The sequence below is a fragment of the Lontra canadensis genome, unplaced genomic scaffold, assembly GCF_010015895.1.
Source record: "Lontra canadensis isolate GAN:19392208 unplaced genomic scaffold, GSC_riverotter_1.0 scaffold77, whole genome shotgun sequence".
NCBI lineage: Eukaryota > Metazoa > Chordata > Mammalia > Carnivora > Mustelidae > Lontra > Lontra canadensis.
In genome coordinates this window covers 5,596,109-5,619,386 of record NW_022631071.1, presented here as the reverse complement: position 1 = coordinate 5,619,386, position 23,278 = coordinate 5,596,109, and the positions used below count along the sequence as shown (strand labels likewise).

At 32.6% G+C, this 23,278-nt stretch overlaps 1 protein-coding gene across 5 annotated transcripts in view; it reads left to right on the top strand.

Annotated features, from left to right (window-relative positions):
* DIAPH2 (diaphanous related formin 2) overlaps positions 1–23,278 on the top strand; it is a 1,009,576-nt gene that overhangs the window by 272,622 nt on the left and 713,676 nt on the right. For all 5 annotated transcript variants that reach the window (XM_032881800.1, XM_032881797.1, XM_032881801.1 and 2 more), the window contains 5 exons: positions 413–487; positions 576–645; positions 4,399–4,535; positions 6,454–6,562; positions 18,446–18,556. In XM_032881800.1, the coding sequence (XP_032737691.1) occupies positions 413–487; positions 576–645; positions 4,399–4,535; positions 6,454–6,562; positions 18,446–18,556 (502 nt within the window). The remainder of the gene's footprint in view (positions 1–412; positions 488–575; positions 646–4,398; positions 4,536–6,453; positions 6,563–18,445; positions 18,557–23,278) is intronic.

Genomic DNA, 23,278 nt, shown 5'->3' with positions numbered 1-23,278 from the left:
AAGTTGACTGAGATGGAGATCAAAAAATTATGAAAATATTTCAGGTCTGAAGGATTCAGAGAATAGTGATGTTATTAACTGAGTATGGAAGATTGGAAGAGGAGTTGACTGAGGGTAACAGAGACACAGGGGAATATAAATTTGGCTTAAATCAGCTTAAGTATTTGATACTGGTGAAATAATCAAAGCAGTTCTATGGAATGGGCAATCTAAAATATGAATAGAAGTCTGGCATTGAGGTAAAGATCTCTGAGTCATCTTCATAGAGTCAATACTTAAAGTAATGGAAGAATGAAAAAATGAGAAGTGATATAAAGACAATTATCAGATTTGAAAATTAACATTTCATTTTGGATATTTAATGTTTTAAAGATACAAACTTATTTATATATATTTTCTGTTTGTTTCATAGCTGGGTTAACAACTTTGGCCATGAAGGTCTTGGACTCTTATTGGATGTTCTGGAAAAGCTTCTGGACAAGAAACAGTAAGAATAAACATGAAAAAAAATCACTAAAGGGAAAATTTAAAATTTTTTAAGCACAACATAACATGTTTATTTTGCTTCTATTCAGGCAAGAAAATATAGACAAGAAGAATCAGTATAAACTTATTCAGTGCCTCAAAGCATTTATGAATAATAAGGTAAGTAGTATTTATTTCTGCCTGTCACAAAAGGAAAGAACTTGTTCAACAGTATGTGAAAGTATGAAGCAACAGTGTAGTAGGTGCTTATTCAGTTTTCAGAGTTTCTTTATGATGCAAATTATCATAGACTTCGTTGAAACATTATTTAAAATATACTTTGCTTCATGGTATGTTTATTGGTAGGTTTTTATAATTATGGAAACACAGAAGTCTGTTTCCAAATTAGATACTACTTTTTTTTTTTCATGGTTAAATGTTACATGTTGAATACCATTTTTACAGTGTTTTTATTCCATTGAACAGGAAAACTCAAAGCTATGGTTTGACTTGTTTGTTAACAGCTTTTAAAAGGTTAAGATTTCTATTTTATGTTCAATTAGTATCTGTGAGTTGATGCATATAGAAGACATTTTTGGATGATTGCAAGGGTTTTTTGTATATGTGTACCAGTTGCAATATTAGGGACTTTCTAAATTCTAGACAAGGTTGTTGTTTTTTTGTTTGTTTGTTTGTTTGTTTGTTTTAAATAATCTTTGCTCAGGGTACCTGGGTGGCTCAGTTGGTTAAGCTGATTTAGGCTCAGGTCATGATCTCAGGGTCCTGAGGTGGAGCCCTGCATTATGATTCCTGTTCAGCACGGAGTCTGTTTGTCCTTCTCCCATCCTGCTGCCCCTCCCTCCACACATGTGCACATACACACACACTCACTTTCTCTCTCTCTTAAATTAATAAATCTTAAAAAAATGAAAATAATCCATGCTCAGGTTATGAAGTTGCAGTTGTTAATTCTTTTTCTTTTTTTAAAATGATTGTATTTATTTGAGAGAGAGATTGAGAGAACGAGTGGGAGGAGGAGCAGAGGAAGAAGCATACTCTGCAGAGCAGGGAGCCTGTTGCGGGGCTCTATCCCAGGATTCTGGGATTATGACCTGAAGCAAAGGCAAACGCTTAGCTGACTAAGCCACCCGGCGCCCTGTAGTTATTTTTTTTATAAACAATTTTGGTACTTTATTAGACATTTCATATATATTCCTTTATGGTAAAATACCACTGACTAATTTACTAATTGTATAATTCTCTTTAGATGGAATTTTAATAATCTAAAAATATTTAAAAGAAATAGTTATAGCAATAACCAAAAACTGGCCAAATGTATAGTTGTTAATATAAATATATAGTTATTAACAATGTGGTAAGATTGTCAGTCTTTCTTAAACATGTGGGATTATGTATGACTTATATATGTATATATTATGCACACATGTATCAGCAAAGGATTTTTGGCATGTGGAGTGGATGCTTGCTAGTTGACATAAGGCTTTTGTGTAGACTATGCTAATTGTGCTGTTCATGGAAGTCTCTTCCGGGAAGATTTCTATCACTATTAATACTGAATTTCTCAACTTCTGTGCCCTTAGTCTTTTGCAACAGAATTATGCAAAATCTGATCTCTTTACAAGAAGGTACTTAATGAACACTGCATCTCCACAATTCAAGATGAATCTCTTTCTCAGTTGAGGGAAACAAAGAAAAAATAAAACAGTACAGTACTAGAAATTGGGAGATGTAGTACATGCTTTGCCACTAAGTTGAGTGGCCTTCGGAAAATCACTTGAAGTTTCTGTCAGTCCCCTCATCTGTAAAATTAGCTGTAGGACCCTTTGTTTTAAATTCTTATTGACTTGCATTGTCAATTCTCATAGCTTACAGGACACTAAATAACTGTAATCAAGATTGTCACTAGAGAAAGTCATAGTAGGGAGATTTCCTGTAAAGCTTTTTCCCAGAGGACATAGTTGATATGTGAGTATGTAATTACTATTACTTAAGAGTTTGGCAGTTTTGAGCACATGATAGTTTGACTTAGATTATTCTAAACTAAGGTTAACCTATAGTTAGGACATATTAGTATCCTGGATATAAATGCTCAGAATATGAATAAATGGTGAATCTTAAATTATTGGCATGTGAAACAACAGGCATTAAGTATCCATTCAGAATTTTAAAAAAAGTATAGTGATATATCCACTTCATGTTGGAATAAATTGTTATAAAACATGAAACTTTCATCTGAAATAACCTAAATTTCATATTTGTTGGTCCCGAGGAGTTTAGATTACCTTCTTCAAAAACTCTTTTCCAAACATGTAATAATGTAATAATAGAATCATAAAAGGATCAAAAGCAAAGCATTGCCTCTTAACTTCCATTGCTGAAATATTGCACTTGTGTTTAGATTGATGGTTTTTCATTATTTATTTCATTTTTATTTTTAGTATGTCCCTTTGTATTAGAAACTACTTTTAACTTTTAAATGAAAATTTGAGAATTTAAACAAATTTACTCTCAGTCTATTTGATTTTCAAAGCTATTAAGTTTGGTAATTGCATGGTAATCCTCTCTTAGTTTTACACATACATTTTTCACTTATTTTCCTTACTATTTAGTATCTGCTGGCCACCTTTATACATGCTTGCCCATTCTGTTTTCTTTGCTTCTTTTAATCTTGTCTCTCATTTCTTTTCTTCCCCCTCCTCCTCCTCTTCTTCTTCTTTTTTTATTTTGGCCTTGTCTCTGTATGTATTATTTATTATGACCTCTGTTAAATTTACATTTAAGAGTTTTAGCTATGTTCTCCTTCTCCACTCCCCCATTCTTTTGGAAGTTAAATTAGGCACCATGAAAATATTCATATATTTGTTACTCAACTAAAAGTTATACTTGCAGTGACAATTTTGATCGATGAAATGTCAGATTTTTACCATTAAAACTAAAAAGAAGCAACCATTTCATAAGAAATCTGAGAAATACTTTGTGGGAGAAAGGTCAAAGAAAATACCTTCTAAATGTAGTCAAAGTTGAAGTTTTAGCCTTTTTAGGTATTCATTTATCCATTCTTACAGTGTACACTTCTGTGGTTGTATTTGAGCCTAGAAAACAAATGAAAATGGTGTCTCCTCTGTTCACTCTGACACTTAACCAAAACCCAGGCTCCATTTACCTGGGTTCATAGCTTTTGTAATGCAGCACACCTTCTCAAAGGGGGAGGATAATAGATGGTATGGTAAAACCTATACAAAGGCTTATTGCTTCTTTAACTGGCATGTAGTATACAAAAGAGCTTTACAGCATTTTAACCTTTTTGTTCAGTTTAATTTTCCACAAAAACATTGGAGAATTTAACCATGAGTTCTAGACATCTGCAGGAAGACCCAATGACATAAGTAGAATTACTTAAGAAAATCATATCAGGGTGTGCCTGGGTGGCTCAGTCTGTTAAGCCTTTGGCTCCGGTCATGATCCCAGGGTCCTGGGATCAAGTCCTGCATCGGGCTTCCTGCTTCTTGGGGAGCCTGCTTCTCCCTCTCCCTCTTCAGCTCCTTCTGCTTGTGTGTATGCTCTTTCTCTGTCAAATAAATTAATAAAATCATAAAAAAAATCATATCAGCATGTACTTTACATGTTTTTCTTTGTTAAAGAAATACTGAGTATTCACATATTTCTCCCAAAGCTTTATGGAATTTTTAGGCAGGCTAATGTAAATCATATCTGATAAGGGAAAAAACTCCCAAGATATAGTCATTTAAAATAAAAAAAAAGATAAGTAACTGAATTTGAAAAACATTCATGTAATTAGGTAGAACCTCATTATGGAGGTATATATTTTTAGAAGATCATTGTAAGTTGCTTTTTAAGTTAAAGATGTGTTGCAAATACATTTTGAATGAAGGTTCTTTTTTTTTTCTTTAGTTTGGACTGCAAAGAATTCTAGGAGATGAAAGGAGTCTTTTGCTATTGGCAAGAGCAATTGATCCCAAACAACCCAACATGATGACTGAAATAGTAAAAATACTTTCTGCTATTTGCATTGTTGGAGAAGAAAACATGTAAGCATTGCTATATTATGTTAACTGCATGGAAAGTGGCACTTGAGAAATTAAAATTCCATATTTTGTGCTTTTCATTAGATAACTTGCATGAAAACAGTATTACATTTTAGAAAATAATTTATTGGCATTTTATCATATCTATGTACATTTCAGCATTTTTTAAACTTTTTGAAACAGATAGATTTGAACAGATAGAATCCAAACAGGACATTCTTCAAAGTTGGATTCAGAGTGAATGAATAGAATTTTACCTAAGTGAAGGTAAAGTAATCGTTAGAAAAATAGGCTGAATACAGAGACACACACACACACCTCGCATATGCTCATTATAAAATTTGACTTCTTTAACTCACTGAATTGACTAGATGCTTTTGTTGTTCTATTATTTTATTTAAAATAGTATTTTACTTTATCTGCCTGTAATAAGTGAAAAAATAAAGTAATTTGGTATAAAGGGAAGTAAACTAACCTTTTAAAAAGAAAGAACAAAAAGACCGTTTGCATTTATTCAAAGTGCATGTTTGTGTTAATTTTAAGAAATTGTTGCTGAATGTACCTTAGTTTATACCTTTTCAAGGAAATAATACTGAGAAGCAAAATTTCAGATTTGATGTCATTAACTAGTTAGTATGGAACCATTGTGATAAAGAGTGAAATATCTGCTAAGGACACAAGCTAAAATATTTCTTTGAAATTTTGTGTGACAGTAATAATTTCAATTTCAATCAGAACAAGGCTATGCAAAGATTTCAGAATATTCTAATACATTGACTTTTTCATACCTATTAGAATAGCATGAGATCTTGCTTAATGCTGCTTAGTGTCCTCAGAGACCAAAAGCCAAACACTAAACAAAAATATTATCAGAGAGCATTAACTCTTACCTTACTGAGAACAAACTAAGAATGAACTAACATATGCAAAAGTAGGAATTCTTTAGGTTTTATAGAAAAATCAGTTTATATATGAGTAAAAAATATTTTTCTTGTCAATTGGATTTTCAACACTTAATTCATATAATACAACTTATTGTGGTATAGTTGTAGCTATAGTTTGATAAACACAGTATACTGCATAGAGGTTAATTTGATTCAGACACTGTATAGCAATAGTTTCCAATATTTTAGTTCATGTAAATAGTTGTCTTGTGCTATGTAATTATAGATGCTTCTCTAATTACCTAGACTTTACTCTTTCAGTCTTTCTTTCTTATTCCATTTTCAAAGAATGTTGATTTTTTTAAGTTGTTTCAGATGTACTTGCTCTTTCTAGTATTTTATTATAAAATCAGTCTATTTACATGTGAATAAAGTTTTAATAATCATAGATGTCATATTATGCTTAAATCATTATTAATATTTATGTTAACACCTGAAATACCAAACCTGGAATTTTAAATTTCAGTATTTATCAAATAAATACGTTTTAAAAGATGTTACCCGGGAAATTTATTTTCCTCAAGGTTTTTTAATTGAAGTTTCTTTTATGTAAATAATTGAGTTTTCATTTTGCTGCCCTAAAATTATTTAAATCTATCAATATTTGACTCGTAGAAATATGTGGATAGGAACAGAACTCTTTTTTTTAAAGGTTATATTTATTTATTTGACACAGAGAGAGAGACAACTGGAGAGGGAACACAAGCAGTGGGAGTGGGAGAAGGAGAAGCAGGCCTCCCGCTGAGCGGGGAGCCAGATGCGGGCTTGATTCCAGGACCCTGGGATCATGACCTGAGCTGAAGATAGATGCTCAGCGACTGAGCCACCCAGGCACCCAGGAACACAACTCTTAAATTGTAGTGGTCTCTACATACATCAAATGCCAGAAAGAAACTAAGACTGAAAGAAAGAGATAACCCGTATTCATGTGTGTGTAAGATGGATTTCTCATTTCTGCTTTCCCCCCCACCCCATAGTCTAGATAAACTTCTAGGGGCTATAACTACAGCAGCAGAAAGAAATAATAGGGAACGATTTTCACCAATTGTGGAAGGATTAGAAAATCATGAAGCTTTGCAATTACAGGTGAGTTGGTTTTGTCTTTAGTTGCTTCTGGGGTTTATATTTAAAGTACTCATTTTGTATGACACCAACTCGTTCTTTACTATCAATTAAATAGAATGGAACATAAAAATGAAATTCTTCCTATTGCTTGGTCATTTATAAAAGCTAGAAGTTTTATCTGTTAGAATAACAACTTGTTTAAAATTAGGAAAAGGACTTCTGGTTACTATAAATATGGTATTCAGTAAAAAAATAAACCATGACAGTTAAAACTTTACCAATAATCAGAGCAACAAGGAAGAAGTTTAGCCAATAGTATTATCCTAACAAATATTGATGAAGTCTTTGTGCTTACTCTAGAAATTTAGGAAATCTAAGCATATCTTTATGCCATCACACAACATTCAGAAGTCTGACTCACCAGAATAAGGTGGGGACTGAATTGCTATTCTTTGGTCAGAGTCTATCTAATAGCTCTGTGTATACCCAGCCTAAACGTCTTAGTTAGAAAATGACAAAACTCACTATCTTTTCTTAGATGGTTTCATGAAATGACCCATTTTATGAAAGATGACTTTGTTCTTGAACGATGAGAACTCATATTTATTGGCCATATTTATGGTAAGAGATCATAGACTAAGCATTTTAACTTACATGTATTATCTGATTAAATTCTCACAACAACCCAGCTGTGCAGGCACTGTTATCATCTCCATTTTGTTTATAAGATGAATAGGTTTATTTAGAGTAGATAAGTTGTCTAAGCTGACATAGCTTGTAAGTGGTAGAATCAGAATTTGACATCAGGTTTTTTGGTCTTCAATTTTCATCTCTTTCTTTTAGACAGTGTTTACCATTTAATGCACCATGGGGAACTCTTTCTGAATTATTTTTTTAAACTCCTGTAGTATCATTCAACAGAGATGATGTAGTTTTGGAATACAGGTGAGGTTTGATAGGGTCTGGAACCAATGGCCAAGAAAGAATTCTTGAGATGTCTTTGGTGCAAAATGGTGGTTTTTTTTTTTAAAGCACAGGGACAGGACACATGGGCAGAAAGAGATGCTGTACCTGGGTTGAGAGGGTTACTGATTATATACTTGGGAGTCGGGGAGGTGAGGAAAAGCCAGGTTTTGGAAAGAAATTTCATATGCCAGAGAGGACCTGTAGGTTATAAGGACATTTAATTCTTTCTACATTTCCTTCTAGAAATTAAGTTATTGCTAAGAATGCCTTTTTCTTATAAATCACTAAGACATTTGTAAACTGAGGAAGATACTTATCTTACAGGACTGTAATCTTTATAAGTTAACCATTTTTTTTCCTTCCCTTAGTTTAGGGCAGCCAGGTATGCCTGAGGAATGTCACATATCTCACCTGAGAGTGGGTGAGGGAGGTTTGTGGGGCATCAGCTTGTGCTTTGTCCTTAGCTTCCCTTCTGCCCTCTTATCAAAGAGAAGATGGTTCCACATTTAATTTTATCAAGTTATTTAGTAGTGAGTGTTTAAATGTTAAAATTTCTTATCTGATGTAAAACAATTTACTTTCTCCTTTTTTTATTGTATTATAAAGTATTAGGTGTTTGTTTGTTTGTTTGTTTTGCCAGGGTTTGAAACTATAAGAGATAGTGCTTGTCCAAAGAGGATGCTCTAGTTTTACAAAACTATAATCTCTCTTTAAATATTTAAGGATCTTTGTTAATTGTTACTTCTCCAACTATGATGATCATTTTGAATAAACTCTTATGGTGTGTCTTTTATATCCATTGTATCATATCACATTTTTAATAGTTGGGATATTTCCTTCTATCATTGATGTAGGAAAGATGTTAGTGTTCAAAGCCCATGGCCAAAAAAGAATTCTTGAGAAGTCTTTGGTGCAAAAAGGTGATTTTATTAAAGCAAGGGGATAGGACCCCTGGGCAGAAAGAGCTGCACTGGGGTCATGAGAAGTGGCCCATTATATACTTTCAAGTTCGGAGGGGGTCAGGGATAACATAAATCTCTAAGGAATTTTGGAAGCAAGGTTTCCAGGACCTTGAAGGGGCTAGCTGTTGTTAGGAAAAGGTTATTTATTACTATCTAATAAAACCTTAGTTATGAGACCCTTCAAACGTATATCAGTGGGTCATATGCTTGGGGGATGATAAAGGAATTTTCTAAAGGAGTTTTTTTATGTTAAAGGTTACAAGATCCTGGGGGTCAGCTAAGATTCCCTTTTGCCTTTAGCAGAGCATTAATATCCAGGCAGCTGAGTTCCTAGAGGACTGTCACTCTGCCCATTTTAAGGACTTGTGAAAGGGCTACAAGTAGTAAGGAAATTTAATTTTTCTTTTCCCTTTGTATCCTATATCACTGTTTCCCCTTTTTAATATACTTATTATAAAATTTATCTCAAAATTTTTAATATCTCTACTGAAAGATTGGAAAACTGTACTTTTTAGATGAGTTCTTGAAATCTTTGTTCTTTTTCCTATAGTTGGGCTTACCTAACTAAATTTCACTGGCATTCAGTCATATATAGGAGTTTCTACTTGTCTTGCAATGTTTAAGAGGAAGTAAGTATTTTAGATATATTCAAAGTTTTCATTACTCACTCAGATGACTCACCCAAAACCTCATAGCTGTTGAGGGGTAGAGCTCTAATTTGAAACCAGGTGTTTATGATGCCACATTTGTATACTGCATTTTCTGACTTTTAAAATGACACCCCTCCGTAGAGTAGTTCACCCCAACCAATAAGGTAGAAATGACAATTGCTAGCCTTCAAGAAATTGGATTGAATAGAATGATAAAATGGCAAATTGTTGACAGGTAGCATATAGAAGAATTACATACATCTTGCTAGATATTCAAGAAATTGTTGAATACTGATTATACATGCAAACATATACAAATCATAATTTGAAATTTCCTATTTTGATGAGCTAACAATTAGTAATTTGTTATATATAGAGCCTGTTACTCTTAACAAGAATTGTGACATGGGTTTATTTATTTGGACTGTCAATGTGATTGAAAAAATATCATCTAAAAGTTCAAAAATATATTCAGAATACGGAATGAAAACCAAAAGTCTAAAAAAAATAATTAAAATTATTTTAAAATATTAAAATTTAAAATTATTATTAAAATAATTTTAAAATGTTGTTTAAAATATAATTAGTGCTGTATTTTAACAGAATTACTTCCTGAGACTATGATAACATTTTGAGAAGTCTCAGGATACTACAGAAACAGTAAAAGTAATTCTATTAAAATATAGCACTAGTTATATTTTTTTAAAAAGCTATATGCATTTTTCTCTTTTTTAATTTTAAAACATATTGTTAACTTCTTACAGAGGTTTTTAGCTCATCTTTAAATTAAAATTATGTCTTTGTGGTAGTATTTTCATTATCTTCAATAGTTCAACTAATAGACAATAAATTATATATCTCCATAAGCTCTCTTCATTGACTTCCCTTCAGCTTAATGCATTCCCAATGCTCACCCATACTACACCTTTTGATGTCAGTTATTCTTAAAACTAGCCTCTCATCTTCCTTATTTTATAGTCCCAGTCTCTCAAAGAATCATCTATTGTTTTCTGTGTTTCCTAAATTAACTCTCACAACGTAACATTTTCAGTTCTTAAAAAGGTTGATAGTGATCCTCTAATTTCAAAATCCAATGGCCTTTTTCTAATCATGTAACTCTATTAATCACCTCCCTCTTTGAAAATTTTACTGCCTTTGTTTTTATGGACCCTGTTCTTTCCTTCGGACTACTTTTGTTTTTTTGTCTTTTTCATGCGTTTGTCCTCCTCTTGGATATTTTGTTTTCTCTGGTCTATCCTTGGCTATCTTCTAGTATTATTTTTGTTTAGACATACATATGTACACTTGCATATGTACAGACACATATATTTTATCTTCCTCATGAATATTCTCATTGCTTTTCTAGCTTTATCATCCAGCTGTATTCTAGCAATTCCTCATAATTGTAATTCCATTTCATCTCTCTCTCTTTTCAAACCTATATGCCCAAATGCTTAACTATATGGCTTACAGGCAACATAAAAATGAGAAATTAAAGATAGCATTTATAAGTCATATACCAATATTCTAATAATTTGCATATGTTGCCTCATTTTAAACCTCACAACAGTTCTATGAGAAAGATAGTAGTATCCCCATTTTTTAGATGAGTAAATAGGCTCATAGAGGTTAGATAACTTTTCAAGGGTCACAGTATAATTTGGAGAAAAAAGTCCAGATTGGACACTAGGGAGTCTGGTTCCAGATTATATGCTCTTAACCACTACATATTACCTCTTCTTATCAAAACTAAGCAAGTAGCCCTACACATCTCAGTAGCTTCTTTTTTTAAAAATTTTTAAAAATTATTTATTTATTTTTTTAAATTTCTTTTCAGTGTTCCGGAATTCATTGTTTATGTACCACACCCAGTGCTCCATGCAAGGCATCTCTGTGTTACATCATAACTCACTAACTCACATATTTTTTAAAAAGATTTTATTTATTTAACAGAGAGAGAGAGATCACAAGTAGTCAGAGAGGCAGGCAGAAGAGAGAGGGGAAGCAGAATTCCTCCTGAGCAGAGAGCCTGACGATTCCAGGACCCTGAGATCATGACCTGAGCCAGAGGCAGAGGCTTAACCCCCTGAGCCACCCACGCGCCCCTAACTCACATATGTAATCACAGCCCTGAGTCAGCAAGGAAACAGTTGTATCTAGGATATTTTGTTTAGGAATGTGGGAATTATCTAATTCATTTCTGAAAGTGTTCTGTGCAAACACATGTGTTGCTACTTACATAGACAAAACCTCAGATATATGGACTCATTCTGTGTCGCTTGATTCTTTCCATAGTGGTTCTCAAGTATTGAGATTTTACTCTAAACATACTTGTAAATTAGCTACTAGTGTCCTTATACCATCATATATGAGGAAGTAGCCTTGGATAAACATTTATCATGTCGGTACCAGTACATTTATAGTAAAACAAGGAGCTGCAGCTTATGAATAAGGAAAAAATTTGTGGAAAAGTAGATGAGTGTGTTAAATAGTAAGTGTTGAATGAATATCTGATATCACTAAGAAGATGTGTTCTATTTATTTACAGTTTTAAATTATGACCATTTTAAAAGTTGAATTAGTATAATTGGGGGTTGTATAGGTATATTTATGCAATATCTTCATTTGTCAAGTGCTTACAAAAGTAACTTCTGACTTAAAGAAGGATGCCTTTCATTTTACATCTATTTCAAAGTTGAGTAACTGTCAAATCTAAGATTTCTTTTTTCTAATGGAGGGTCACTAGTGACCTCCATAATATAAAAAGCAAGACCCTTTTTAAGTTGTCATATTGGCTTCTCCAGTATCATGTGACACTATTGTTCATTCTTAACAAAGCTCTCTCCTCCCTCAACTTCCGTGATACTAAATTCTCCTTGTTTTTCTTTTACCTATATTTTACATTTTAAAATCTTCTGTCTTGAATCTTCTGTCTCTATGCTTGGCCCTTAAATATACTGCTTTCTAAGAGCCTGATGCTTAGTTCTTTTGTTCTTTGCTTTGCCCATTTTGTATGTTGTCCTTAGACAGCCCATCCATTCTTATGACTTCCATCTAGCACTTCTATGTGATGAATTTCTATGTACTCTTCTTTTTGAAATCCTTCTAACTCAGACCCCATATGTTCAGTTGTCTCCTGACTGAATTTCAAATTCAGTATTGTCCTTAATTATACTTATCTTCCTTTTCTTCATCCTTATCCTTCTGACTCCAATCACTTCTCCAATCTTAACCTGCCTTTCTTTTGTATTCCCAGTCCTAGTTAACTTTAGCATTATCTTCCAAGTTGCATAAACCAGAAACATAATAATCATCTTTGAATCTACTCTTCCTCCTTTCACCATTCCTTCAATTACCAAATCTTACCAATTCTAATTTTGTAGTGTTGGGTTTTTTTTTTGTTCATTTGTATGGTATCCTTTTCCTTCCACCTCTTCTGCCAATTCTTTGTTTCAGTGCCTTGTCATGTCTCATTATTTTGCCATTTTCCTGGACTCTTAAATAGCCCCCTTTAAATCATCTTCCACAGACTTATACTTCTGAAATGCAGTTCTTGTCACATCACTGCTTCAAATTCAAGAAAGTCTTTCTATAGCTTCTAGGATAAAAGTATAATCTTAGTCTACACAAAATACTTCATCATCTGATTGTTGTTTTCTCTCTCACTTCATGTTTCACCACTCTTCTCTTTATACTTTTTGGTCCAGTCATACTGTGTTCAGTTTCCTGAACATTTTATGCTGTTTTATCCTTCTACCTTCATACCTTTGTACATGGCTTCCTCCTGCCTGAACTCCTTCTCCATTTCTTGACTTAATTAATAACTCCCTCTATATGTTTATATATTTCTTGGTTGATACTTATTTGACTTAAACCATCTTTTTTCCTAACTTCTGCTGGGCTAAGATAAAGACCTTGTTAATGTCAACAAAGTACTTAATAAGGTCAATTGTGTGACAGTGTCAATAAAATTTTAAAAGCACACTTTGTCACAGCTAATGGCAGTATGGATAGTCTGTCTGAGAATGCCCTGGAGTTGGCAGTTATTGTACTCTATAGCTCTTTGAATTGTGATCAAACAGATGGATAGATGCTTGCATAGTTTTCGGAGCTGATAAGTTAAAATAAAAGGTTTTAGCATTTTCTCAATAACTTTATGAAGCTGTTTTGTGTTAAAGTAGTTCCCCTCTCTACCACTTAACTAAGAAACTGAATACAATTTTTTTTTGGTAATGATATGTCTCCTGCCAATAAAATTTGACATGTTTAATTACCAGTTACCCATTATATTTTAGTCATGTTATTGAGGACAATTAGAGATTATACAGAAAACCCTAAACAAATGTGGAGCCTTGCCTTTAGAAAGTTTATAGTCTCTTTTGTGATACTTCACACTGTGCATCACATCCCATACCCCAGGATGAGGACAGTAACATCCTGTGACTAAAGAATGTAGATGATTAATCATGTAGAAATGGAGATCATTGTAATGCAAATAAAAAAACTTACTATTTTTAGGGATTAGAAATCAAAATTTTGGTCCTAGCTACCGTATTTATTGATAATGGAGAAAAGTAACTGACTTACTATGAATTTTAAATTTTAATTCTCATGGAAGCTTTATTTAAAACAAGTTTGGCAGACCATTTTGAAACTTAAAGCTATTACAAAGAAACTAAGCAAGAAAAAGAATCTGGATAGTGGACTTCGTGATATTCAATTCAAGGGCACTTGTTTTCTTTCCAGTACAAGGAAAAATGTTATTCAGTAATGCCAGATTTGTACATTGTAGTGTTGTAGAAAGAATCCAAAACTAAAAGTCATGAGATACAAGTTCTAGTCTTATCTTTATGGCTTATTATTAGCTATATGATCCTGGGCAAATCAACTAATCTTTCTAGGTTTTCAGTTTCTTTACCTTTAAAAGCACATCAAACCAGAGTATTTAGTATTTTTGAGTAGTACTCTGCTTTAAAATCACATGATTCTTTGTTTTCTTTTTTTTTTCTTTTCTTTTTTTTTAAGATTTTATTTATTTATTTGACAGAGATCACAAGTAGGCAGAGAGGCAGGCAGAGAGAGAGGAGCAAGCAGGCTCCCCACCAAGCAGAGAGCCTGATGCAGGGCTCGATCCCAGGACCTTGGGCTCATGACCTAAGCTGAAGGCAGAGGCTTTAACCCACTGAGCCATCCAGGCACCCCGATTCTTCGTTTTCTATATCTGGGGTTAGATTTTCTTTTTCTTTGAAAGCAAACTGAGTTTTCATTGTAAGCAGACAGTAATAATTTTAAAGATATATATACTTGGAAGTTAAACTTACCAATTTTCAAGACTTCATTATTTGGGAATGAGTTTTGTACTTCTTTGGAGCCTAGGTTTTAGATATTAGGCCAGAAGACTTACTCATTAAAGTCTCCAGTGCAGTGCAATCCAATCAAACTTTCTGCAGTATCCTGTATTTGTGGTGTCCAGTATGGTAGCCAGTAGACACATGTGGCTGTGGAACACTTCAACTGTTGCTAGTGCGACTGAGCAACTGAATTTTTCCTGTTAGTAGTTGTAATTAAGCTAAATTTACATTGTGACTAGTGGCTCTGCATTGAACAACGTAGCTCTAGTGTGTGTGTGTGTGTGTGTGTATTTGCATGCATATGTATGCTGAATAGGGAGTGGGGTGGCAGGATGTAAAAGAGAGTGAGAAACCATTATTCTGGATAATAGGGTGCTGCCCATACTTCATGAAATGGAATGTAACACATTTCAGGAACTGTTTTCTACCTTTCCTGTTTTTTTGTTTTTTGTTTTTTTTTTCCTTTTGCATTTCATTATGAATTTTGATAACCACTTTGTCTTTTTAATAGAGATGTAAATGACATATACAATAACCATTTTATATACTAGACAGTATATTGTTAAATAATTGTATGCTGGGCTGCCTGGGTGGCTCAGTCTGTTAAGTATCTGCCTCCAGACCCAAGATCAAAGCCCTGGATGATCTCCTTGCTCATCAGGGAGTTTGCTTCTTCCTCTCCCCCTCTGCCTGCTCCTTCTCTCTCTCTCTCACTCACGCTCTCTCTCAAATAAATTAATAAAATCTTTAAAAAACTAGTTGACTATTTTTCTAATTAACTTACAGTTTCAAAACTGGATATTTCTAGTGTATTAAACATGATGCAATAGTTAAATTTTCTTATCTTACCCATCCTTAAAATCTTTTGTCATGTGAATCTATGAATTGAGTTAATGAGCCATCTGGATTATACTACTTAATTATTCTGTATTTGGAGTAAAACGATATGGTTGAGAATCATGAGTTTCCCCCCTTACTGTGTGACCATGTATAAGTTACCTGCTTTGAGCCTCAGCTTCATCATCTGTGAAATAAGGATAATAGTAATGCTGACTTTGTATGGTTTTTATGAGGATGAGACTAGATGGTGAATTATATAAAGCCTCTAATACTGTTTGTATAATAATAATGATGATGATGAAGAAAATAGTTTGGGGTTCTGTATTTAACTATGAATTCAGATTCTACATATTGGGTATTTAGTGTTTGTAATTTAGTAATGATATATTCTTACATTGAAACTAATTATATTTTTAAAATTTAATTTTGTATTTGTAAATGACAGTTATTTTGGTTTTGGATTGATTTTATTTCTGTCCTCTAAAAAGAACAATGATTATGTGGTAGCATGAAGGAATGGAGATAATTAAGATTTTTTTTTGTTCTCCACCTTAAAATATAATATAAATATTTCTATAAAAGAGTATCACTTTAGGGGCATCTGGGTGGCTCAGTTGGGCATCTGCCTTTTGCTCAGGTCATGATCCCACGGTCCTGGGATCAAGCCCTGGGTTGGACTCCCTGCTCAGCTGGGAGTCTACTTCCCCCTCTTCCTCTGTACCCCCCCAACTCCCCCACTTGTGTTCTCTGTCTCGCTCTCTCTCAAATATATAAATAAAATCTTTAAAACAAAAGGAGTATCACTATAGGAGAAAATGTTGGAAAATGACATGATGGTATAAATATTCTGCTTATCTTATTTGTAATTAATTAGATATCTGTTAGAATTTGATAAACAATAAATAGTACGTTGATAAACCAGTGCCATTACCTGTTTAAATTACTGGCTTCAAAGTGTATCCCAACTTTTTTTTAGCATTCAGTTATATATTTATACATCATATGTAAAGTAAGTAATAGCATTGCAACATTTCGTATTAAATGTAAAGTTATTTTGATGTTGATACATTCATTAATTTTATTGACTTACTATATCATCTTTTAATCTAAATACTTTGTATAAAGGTACAATTCTAAGATTCATTAACTTGTTTCTTATGGAAATGTTCTCTTGTAGGGTATTAATACAAGCCATTAAGCTAGAATATCTTCTGGCAAAAACAGTCCTAGCAGATGGCAACTTTTCTCTCTATTAATTTTGGATTGGACATGTGCTTTGGCTTGTTTGGTCATGTGATAGTTGTAACGTTGAACAAGGATCGTTCAAGCAAATGGGACGATAATATAGCTCTGGACATGTACAGTATATAAGCCTATGGAAACTAAAAAGACTTAGGTATTTTCTTGCTGTAAATAGAATGGTTAAGTGATCTATTAAGGTATAAGTGTCATAGTAACTTATCTGAAATGTCTTTTAAGATAATACCTGGTTTTGGGGTGCCTGGGTGGCTCAGTGGGTTAAAGCCTCTGCCTTCGGCTCAGGTTATGATCTCAGGGTCCTGGGATCGAGCCCTGTATTGAGCTCTCTGCTCAGCAGAGAGCCTGCTTAACCCCCGTCTCTCTGCCTGCCTCTCTGCCTACTTGTGATCTCTCTCTCTCTGTCAAATAAATAAAATCTTAAAAACAAAAAACAAAAAACAGTTAGTCTTAAATAAAAGATAATACCTGGTTTTGGCAAGTATTTAATCAGTAGTCTTAGTGTTTTGTATTGACATTAAGCATTCATAGGCATTGGACTACATTGTTGAATTGTGTTTTAGATATCTAGTAATGTTAGAAACAACTTTAGTCATCACTTTTAAAGCATGCTACTTTTGATTTTTGAGCCTGAATATGAGGTAGATGGACAAGTCTCCCTAAAAGCTGCTTGGATGCATAAGATATTCATAAGATGATAGATATATAAAAAAGAAATATACCTTTTAATCTTTTCTTTCTACTTGAAAAAAATATTATAATGATAGGTCTGGACAAGTCAAGTCAAAATACATTTGAAATATTTTCTTTTGCTGATTTTTTTCTCATACTAACTTTTGATTTTTTGTGTCTCCTTCTATCTTTACTAAATCTGGCATTTTCAGGAGTCCCCTCAGAGTTAGCTCTTTGAACATTGTACAGTTCACTCATTGCTTACTTTTTTTTATTGCATACTTTTAAGAATAATCAATTTTATGTGTAGCTCCTCAGTTAATTATTAGGTAGTTGTCTTAGACTTGAGCAGCATTTCCCAAAAATACTATCAGGAATAATGTATGGATCACCTGGCAATTAGTATTTTGTTGATTCCCTTTTAGCTTGCAATTACCAGAAAATAAGTCCCCTTTTATAATAGGGAAACTGAGTATCAGAAGGTAAGAAAAACCAAACCTTTCTTACAGTGTCAATGTAATTAATGAATCACCTTCACTTGAAAATAAGCCCTTATCTTCATTTTGTCATGCAATGTACATTAGCATTGGTGTCACAGTGCCTTCTAGTTGATCTAAATTCACGTGCACTCATTTTTATATTTGGTAAATTAATTCATCTTAATCATATATTTTAGTACTCTGTATTTTTTGCAAGTCCATCCCAATAATAGGAGGGAGACAGTATAAATTAGTGTAATAATTTCTCTAACTTTTCACTGTTCTCTGTTTAGTATCAGGGTACTTGTTTTGATTAATGTTAGAAAAGTGTTTATAATCATACGGAATTGAGGCCAAGTGTATTCTGAGGACAGTTGGATAGGAAAGACCCATTTCATGATATTTTTAAAGGGCTCTATATGCAGATCTTTCGAACTTTGAGTTTTTCAGAGTTTAATATTCCTTCATATTGTTTAACAAATCATACCAATACTTGACCATCCATCATAACACCATTAGAATTATTCTGGACATTAGAAAGTGACTTTTGTTGTTTATGCTGTAACGTCATAATCATCCTTATGCTTGTATAAATACATTTCTTCTAATATTTTATTGTATATGTGTGTATGTTTTTAGTAAATAGAAAAGCAATGATCTGAATGCACTAAGTAAATATTTCATTACTTAAAATAATTTTTAACAAATTTTGCTTTCTAAATTGCAGGTGGCCTGCATGCAGTTTATAAATGCCCTTGTCACTTCACCTTATGAGCTTGATTTTAGAATACATTTAAGGAATGAATTCCTACGTTCAGGACTAAAAACAATGTTACCAGTAAGTTGAGTGTGCACATTAAGTTTCCTGATGAACTTTTTAACATTTTTCTCTCTTAGACAAAATACTGCGACAGAGTAGATAAATGTTCCTTGCTATATATTCTTTGTACAGCATTAGACATTTTGTAAGCTATTCTATTTTACAGTAGTATCAGTCTTTATATACAACTGTGAATCAGAATTTAGCTAATGTGTCCTCAAATGATGTGGCTGTTCTATTAGTTTTTGTTTTTTATTTTGTTTGTTTTCTTAAAGTTGAACGGGAATTTCTTTTCTTTGAATTTGAATACTGAGAACATAAAAGACTACTGCTTTTTGTTTTTCTGCAGCTTCAATTTTCATTTAAAAGTTTTTGCTTTCCTCTTTGATAACTTAGACTGGTATCATTTATATTCAGCATAAGTATTTATAGAATTTTGACCAGTATATTCTAGATATTTAGGCATGGTATTCTTGTTACAATGCTATAGAGACTTTCCTAAAAAAGTTTCATTTCTTTTTTTTTTTTTAAGTTTTATTTCTTAAATTGTATGTGTATATATGCTCTAATTATGATACTGTTAAAACATTTTGAAATAACTTTATAGGCTTGATCTGAGATAAATGAGGACACTTATAAACACAAATATAGCTAAAGTGACTTTGTATTTTATTTAGTATGTTAATGAAGAGGGATTTTGTTTAAAACCATGACATTGTTAAGAGACATGTAAAATTTGACTAGTCTCTTCATTTAAGCTACTCAGGGAACACCTAAGAAAAAAGACGCAAAAGGAAATAAAAAAGAAAACAAAACAAATGTCAAGTGAGCACGTATATAATACTTAGAGTACTAGAAATACCAAAATCAGGGAAAATTTCCTGGTGAGAATGAGATTGTATCATGCATCTGTAACTTGTGTTATGATAGTCTTAACTGAAAGTAGTTGAAACTCATCATCATGAAATGTATCCTACAGTGGATCTACTGAAACCCACTTTGATAAGATGTATGATTTGATCTATCTGGTTTTAGAAAGTTTTGTGTCAATTATACTTGTAGTGGTACTTTAATCCATGACTTTAAAAAACAGGGAATTGGTTTCAGTGAATCAAAGCAATATTTTAAGTGACCCATATGAAGGTTCAGTATGCAATTAACTAGGCACATCCACTAATTATGGTGTGTGTAACACATTTATTCTTGTGTTGTCACAAATCTTTGCTCATGAAAAGTCTGTGGCCTTAGGTAGCTACACGTAATGTTACAATCTTGATTCTAGTGTGGCTTTTGAAGCGCCTACTCATTGGTTTCCATGCTTGTTCTTACTGGGGTGGTCCTCATTTTCTGGGAGAGTATCAATGTCTTTGGACACTTGCTGAATACAGGGGCTTCTTAGCATCCTCTGTTCATTTACTAATATGCCACATATTGTGCTGTTACTCTTTCATCTTTTATTTCCCTGTGTCTATTTATAATTGGATATTCATTTTCTGCCTTATACTACTGAATGTTTGATCAGAAATACTGTTACTCTCATTTTAATTTATTTGAGTTGTCCTCTTCTCAGAAAGAGAATGAATGGTAGCTCTTGTTCTTACCTTTAACTTTTCTTCTTTATTCATCTTTACTGGGTTCAGTGGACTCATGGTATATTTGATTGCACTGACAGTGAAGATTTTGCATCTGTTTTTCTAAGCTACACTTTTCCATTGGCATCATAGCTGTATATGAAGCCTCTTGTGGTACCAAGTACTTCTTAATAAATGCATTCTTCATATATGTATCCAGTTAGATTTTTCTTTCACTGTCATATCTCTTCAATATGACCTGATTCCCAGATCTCAGTGATTCCTCGGCAAGATAAAAGTAGCAAGTGTGTTGTGTCTGCCTTCTAAAATTTTGGAATAGAACCTACAAGGATTCTCAATTTTTTTTCTCCCTAAGACAGTGGAGCAAAATATGGTTACGTATAGCCCTGGTTCTCAACTAAAGAGGTCGGACATGTGCCCCTAAAGAGAATATATCAAAATCTTATTGAGGGTAAGGCAGAGATGTTCGGTTTGAAAAGAAAACAAATCCTCCCCAGGTACTTCTTATATATAAGATGAGAATCAGAATTCAGGCAGATAGACCCAGAAGAGTTAGAGATTCTTTAATACCATAGATTTCACAACTGATGTTGTTCTTATAGTTTTATTTTGCTTTTAATGTATATTAGATATACCTGGCATGTCAGTTATTATCTAATGAAATCACTATTTAATTTACTAAATACTTAAGTTTAAACCACTGGAATTTAGGTAGCATTAAGGATCTGTACACATGCATGGAAGCTTAATAATGTATTCATAGAGAGTCTTTAACAGGAGGTGATGCTTAATTTCCTAGAATCTATAATATTCAAAGCAGCAAATTAGATGTGGCTAAGGCTAATACAAATTGTTGATACATGAATCAAAAATTAGACCTATCTGGTTGTATGGAAGTGTTGAATCACTATACTGTGGACCTGAAACTATTATTATACTGTATGTTAACTAACTAGAATTTGAATAAAAACTTAAAAAGAATTATACCTCTTTGGAATCATTAAGTGTTAGGGAAGAATCATTCTTAGTATTTTAGTAACTCCTGAGACCATAATAATAATATAGTACCGTAGAACATTTTTTCTTTTTTTAAAATTTAATTTAATTTTTTTTCAGTGTTCCAAAATTCATTGTTTATGCACCACACCCAGTGCTCCATGCAATACATGCCCTCCATAATACCCACCACCAGGTTCACCCAATCCCTCACCTCCCTCCCCTCCAAAGCCCTCAGTTTGTTTCTCAGAGTCTCTGATTTCCAGCAATAAGAATCCTCAAGACAAGGATGATCATTTTAATTATACTCTGTAAAAATTTATTTTCTCAATTCCCCCATCTCTATTGATAAATTATGATGTTTAAAGGGAATTTATACTTGATTTATATGGAAAATTCTTTTCAAAAATAGAAAATTCTTTTCATAAATATGCTTTAGTTATTTGGGATTAGTGAGTTGTTACATACTGTACAGTGATTTTTAAACTAGTATTTGCTCTATAGTTAACTCACATTGATTTCTTGTGAAGTTTTCTTCAACTGCCTTTTTTTAAAAATTTTTTTTTCTTTACAGCGTAACAGTATTCATCTCCAACTGCCTTTTATTTAATGAAATAAATATAGAAAGTATGAGGTAAATTAGATATGTGAAGGAAAAGGAAAGTAAGAAATCATGTCTCTAGGCAGCAGGTACCTTTATTTTAAAATACCAACAAACTTTTCTTATTCTGTTGAAACTCAATTTGGATTTCTTGACTGGTAATCAGTCATATACTAGTAATGGAATTTCCTTTGAAGTACACTGTATTATAGAGATTTAATTATATGTTTTAGGGACTCTGCCAACAGTGTTTCATATCCATATAGTAATTCTGTTAAAAAAAACCCCTGAAACATATTTATAATATTTCACATAATTAATAGTTAATAATACGGTAATTCAGTAATGTTATGATATTCTACAGTTAGAAGTATAAAACCTTAGTGATGCATTTCCATTTCCTTTTATAGAATGTCATATTTATGCTATAGATAAACTTAATTGTTTATTTCATTAAGAATTTATGGATACATTTTTCAAGGTTTGATATTTGACTGAAAGTTAGCTTTATATATGTGTATGTATCTATGCATATATATTTATCATAATGGAGATTATTGATAAATAATATAAAATTGCATTTGTAGGTCCGTGTTTTTATATTGTGCTATATTTGTTCACATACTATGTATCTATATATATTGCATAACTAATATGTTCTAATTAAAAACAGTTAAACATTTAATCATTTATTTTTGCAGAAAATATTTTAATTATGCAGATTGATTCCATGTTTTATAATGTTTTGATGCTAATTAAATGGCCGTATTTAAATTAGATTTTTCTGAAAGTGTTCAAGATTTGTAGTGAGAATCTAAGAAAGAACATATTATGCTAGAAGAGTAAGGAAAAATCCCTATTGTAAAATTTGTTAACAGTTACTTCTTCAATTACCAGCATATTAGGTGTGTCTGGCTTTTGCTCTTGTCCAGCTGGAGTTCTGAAATCGCCCAATAATATACCCACCAATGATAGATAATTTTGCATTCCAATAGATTTAAAAGTGGAAAACTAGACTTAAAGCAAGTTACTAAAGAGGGAACTAAGTGTAAATACATTTTTTGTCATATATTTTATATGAAATTTTATAGAAACATACTAATAAGTATTTTCATATGTTCTATATGTAAATTTTCAGTAAACTATTATGTGAATGTTAGAAAAAATCTAGAAATTGCATAAATATGCATTTGGCTTTAGTGATAGCCATTACATCTCCATTTATAATTGTTCTGTTGAATAAAAATAAGACACAAGAAATGAATCCAGTTTTGTTTTATTAAGACCTAATTTGAAGTACATCATGCTTGCATTTCCTTTTAGAATTCAAGCTCAACTCTGAAATCCTAGTCCCACTTTCATAATCACCCTTGAGCATCCACAGTTGGGATTATCGATTTGGGTTTTGAAAGCTGCAACTTAATGGACACGTATTAAAAGATATTCCAGGTGATATATATTAAGCCCAGCAATCTCTAGTGTGGCATGCTTCCAAAGATTTTGTTCATACTATTATTTTAAAGATTATCAGAGGTTTGTAATGCATGTGCT